The sequence below is a fragment of the Glycine max genome, chromosome 19, assembly GCF_000004515.6.
Source record: "Glycine max cultivar Williams 82 chromosome 19, Glycine_max_v4.0, whole genome shotgun sequence".
In the NCBI taxonomy this organism is placed as follows: Eukaryota; Viridiplantae; Streptophyta; class Magnoliopsida; order Fabales; family Fabaceae; genus Glycine; species Glycine max.
In genome coordinates this window covers 28009094-28013505 of record NC_038255.2, presented here as the reverse complement: position 1 = coordinate 28013505, position 4412 = coordinate 28009094, and the positions used below count along the sequence as shown (strand labels likewise).

Below are 4412 nucleotides of genomic sequence, written 5' to 3'. Positions count from 1 at the left end.
TTGAGAATGATATTGAGATGAAATGTTGATGATGTTGAAAATGCATTGTGATGATGTTATGTTGTGTATGTACATGGGGGATGCAGTGACCTTGTTGGATATCCCTGGTAGGGGAAATAGAGTGGTTAAAGAGTTTTAAGCATCTTTGGAGGGGGATGACTTAGAATCTTTAATTATCCATGGTTAGTGCATTGATGGTGCCCATGTTTCATAAGGTGTGTGTTGTGTATATACATGGGGGTGCAATGACCTTGTTGGATATCCCTGGTGGGGGAAATATAGTAGTTAAAGAGTTTTAAGCATCTCTGGAGGGGGATGGCTTAGAATTTTTAATTATTCACGGTCAGTGCATTGATGGTGCCCATGTTTCATATGTTGTATGTTGTGTATGTACATGGGGGGTGCAGTGACCTTTTGGATATCCTTGGTGGGGAAATTAGAGTGGTTAAAGAGTTTTAAGCATCTCTGGAGGGGATGGCTTAGAATCTTTAATTATCCACGGCCAGTGCATTGATGGTGCCCATGTTTCATACTTCATATGACATGGAAATAGTATAAACTTTGTCAGTAAGTACTTGTAGTTTCTCATGAAGAGGGATACTTGTACTTGGGGGCATGTCACTTGGCTTGGAACTCCCCTGAGACTCAGGCTGATCACCGTGTGGGGGGGGGGGGGGGAAGGGGAGTTTGCCTAAGCACGACAGGGTGGACTTGACAACTTAACTGGCCTAATTTTTCCTAAGTGAGAGTGTCATGTGGACAACACTTAAGGCTATTTTCCTGGGGATGGTACCACATTGCATTTAAGAGTTGAGGTCAGGTGCATGCATCATATTGAGCATGATTGATTGGAACTATGAACTGATGATGACTATTTGTTGACTGTGTGTTGGACTAGTGAATATTTGTGTAAGTTTATGATATTTGTTAATGTTTTTTTACTAATTGTGATTATTTGATCTTTGTATTAATTTCTTTTATAATAAACTCAACTCTCGCAATTTTTGTACCGTGTGGTTACTACCTGTGATGATCGCCAACCTTTGTTTGTGGGAGCAGAATGACAGTAGTAGAGTACGAGAAGTGAGATTCTTCTATGGAGCCGCCGAGCCGACGTGATAACGTTGGGATTATTTTGGGAGAAAGTTGTGTTTTGTTAATCAACTCTTCCATAGTTGGTTCCATGATTCTTTTTGTTGAATTAAAGATGTAAACCACAAATTTAATTATATGTATGAACAAATTTACTTTTCGTTATGTGAATGGTGTGTACTGAGTTACTATTCCTATATATATGTGTATTCACTTAAGTAATGGTGTATTGTTTGGTGAATGTATATCGAAAAAAAATACGTTCATTTTTCATAAGCAAATTAACAGAGTTTTCATTTAAAAATTAAAATTCTCACGGTTTAGAATGATGATATCGTAGCAACGAGGCGAATCGTTACAACAGTGATAGTGATGAAGGCGGAGGAGGGAGGGAGAGCGAGTATCCTAACTTGTTGCTTTCTAAGATCAACTCTCCCCTCAAGATGTATAAGAAATATTTTACACTAACAAGATATGATAGTCAATAGGATAAAAAAAATTATATCTTATTGATGCACCAAACAACTGATTACAACAATATATGATATGATAGTTATCTTATCTAATCCTATCCAAACGAGCACAAATAACAAGTTATATAACCGACATATATAAAAAAGAAACGCACACACAAGATTTGTCAAGAGTAAGCAAATGTCCAATTGATGATGAATTTTGAGAATTACAAACATACTATACTCAAATTCCCAATACACATAGTACCTCCCAAGAACCTCTATGAATTTTAATTATGGCATAAAATCAATACTAAAAATTCACTATAATTGCTTCATGCACCACACGGCAACCTTTCAAACCTTAATTTGCTCTGCCCCTTTCTTAATTATTAAGAAAAAGTGAAGCATGGTGCCATTTAAGTTGTTGAGGGCCAAAGATGTATTAATATTTACAACTTGCAAGCTGCAGTCAAGTAAAAAAATTATACTGCACCGCCTAATCAAGTGGGATAATTATAAATAGCTATCATTTTGAGTTCGGCAATTATTGAGTTAGAGTCACACATTAACAATGCATGTGTGAGCGCACACATTTATTTACATTGGAATAAATTTTGTCACATTTAATCACAATGCTAGAAAATAGGATTAAAACTAACTATTTAAGAGTAAATTCAATACCGATTACTTAACAAATTATTTATTTTTAGATATTATTATTTAATATTTTTATCATTAAAAATGATCTCCCTGTCATATTAAGTTATTTAAAATTAAGTTAGGTTACTTATATTAGCAACAATTGCTTATACTAAAAAAATTCATAACATTTAAGGATTATTTAAGAGAAATAATTTAAGAGTTATTTAAAATTATAAGCAAAATACATATGAATTTGTTTAATTATGATAAGAAATTATAAAAATAAATTAAAATAAGATAAAAAAACTGAAAATAAATTACTTATATTTAAATTGAAGATATTCTACAACAGTTATTTGAAATAATTCCTAGAATCCTTAAAACTTCTATTTAATAAGTGGAGCACTTAAACGCTTCCACTAATTTTACCACTATATCGAGATTGCAAATCGTGATACCTATCCCAAAGCATAACACCACCATATTTAGGTGACCTAACTATAGGCAGCAAATGATTTATGAGAGCATGTGATGACACAAAACCTGTTCTAGCTGCTGCATGTGAGGAAGGAAGTCCAACAAAGAACTTGCCAGCATTAATTGATGTGGTCCACTGATTCCATGCACTCTTAAACCCAGTGGGGTCCTTAGAGGTAAATTCACATTGAGGATTGTTGTAGAATTGAATCCAAACATGGTCAAAAAGGCCTGCGGTGAGTGCTCCATGAAGTAAGTTGTTTTGGAATGAACATTGTGGTGAAGCAGTTAAGTAGAATTTTTTTTTAGAACCAGCATAATGGTCATGCAACCTATAAGCAAGTGCTGCATAGTGTAGTTCACCACTTTCAATGTTAAAATCCACTCCATCCAATATGGCATTCCCAAAAGGCCTAGAGTTTGATTTCCCTCCCAAGAAGTTGGCCCAAATGTAGTCTGCAACTTGTCTAGCATCATCTGGGGATGACAAGGAGTAGGTGTTGGTGCCACCCCCAATGGAAAGCATAACCTTAATGAGTGACAAATTCAAGATCCTGAGTTAGTAGAGCTAATTTATTTTTAAAAAAAATGATAACTAATAATAATTATCATCGTGCTTATAAATATATATAAGGACATAATTAATGATAAAATCATAAGATTTTAATACATCATAAATGATAATATTAAGGAAAAAACAAATTTGACTTCAAATACTAATACTATGAATAAAAAATACTGAAGAGTGGGAAACTTGGAATAATTGATTCAAATATATGATAATAGAGAGGATAAAATACAAAAACTCAATATGTTTACTTATAATTTTATCAAAGTCAAGGGTGTATATTGTTTGCACATCCTCCACTACATGTAGATCCACCACATACCTTAATGCCTCTCCTTTGGCAGTTCTTGATATCTTTGCCTAACCTTTTGCAACCCTTTGATGCAGGGGAACAATGGCCTGCAAGATTGATTTGAGGTTGACTACCATTGCCAAAAGTTGAGAGGAATGCTATGTTGACAATGTGGAAGAGTCCTGTTTTGCATGTTTTTGTCAATTGGCCTTCACCTGCATTTTGGCCCCAATATACCACAAGGCTTCCTGCATCTGATTTCGCAAACAAGGCCAGGGAAATCAAAAGGAAAAGACAGAGAGGGTGTGGAAGTTTGTTCCTCATAGAGACTTTGTCACTCTCTGGTTTGGAGGTATATTTAAAAATTGTTTGTTGTTCCATATGGAGTAGGTGGTATATATAGAGGCTTCAAAGTTACGAGGAAAGCACAAGATTTTTAGGGATTGTTTGGTTGGAGAAAAAAGAAAAGAATGAAAGAGAAAAAAAAAATATTTGATTTAAGGTAAAGAGATGAAAGTATGGGATTCACTCAAAATTTATAAAAATTTCGATTTTCTTTCCTATTTTTTCTCTATCAGACCCACCATTATTGCTCCCAATAATTTCTTCGTTGGCTTTTTCACTTGGCTAGTCAACTGTCCCCACTGAAGAGGGAAGCATCCCCACACTGACAAAGAAAGAGAAAGGCATTGATTGATGTGGTCAGGTAGTACTAATTGTCAGGTAGAAATATAAATATATAATATAAGTTGAGAAATGTTATTAATTGTTCAGTAAAAAAATATATTAATTGATTGTATAGTAAATTATTAAATTTTACAATTAATTAATAGGAAAAGAGAGAAATATAAAATGTAATAAATGATATAATTTTAAAAAAATA

General features: G+C 33.9%; 1 protein-coding gene across 1 annotated transcript; it reads right to left on the bottom strand.

Moving 5' to 3' along the window:
* Window positions 1-2499: 2499 nt before the first annotated feature.
* LOC100801689 (basic endochitinase) lies at window positions 2500-3990 on the bottom strand. Its single transcript, XM_003553819.5, has 2 exons — window positions 3560-3990; window positions 2500-3198 (listed from the first exon to the last, which is right to left on the bottom strand). The coding sequence occupies exons 1-2, from the start codon at window positions 3908-3910 to the stop codon at window positions 2599-2601; spliced, it is 951 nt and encodes a 316-aa protein (XP_003553867.2). The 5' UTR covers window positions 3911-3990; the 3' UTR covers window positions 2500-2598.
* Window positions 3991-4412: the final 422 nt, after the last annotated feature.

Excerpts from the sequence above, each read along its gene's own strand:
- LOC100801689 (XM_003553819.5), bottom strand. The coding sequence starts at position 3,910 with ATGGAACAACAAACAATTTTTAAATATACCTCCAAACCAGAGAGTGAC. Across the intron at positions 3,199-3,559 it reads GCCAAAGGAGAGGCATTAAG|GTTATGCTTTCCATTGGGGG; the intron begins GTATGTGGTGGA and ends TCACTCATTAAG.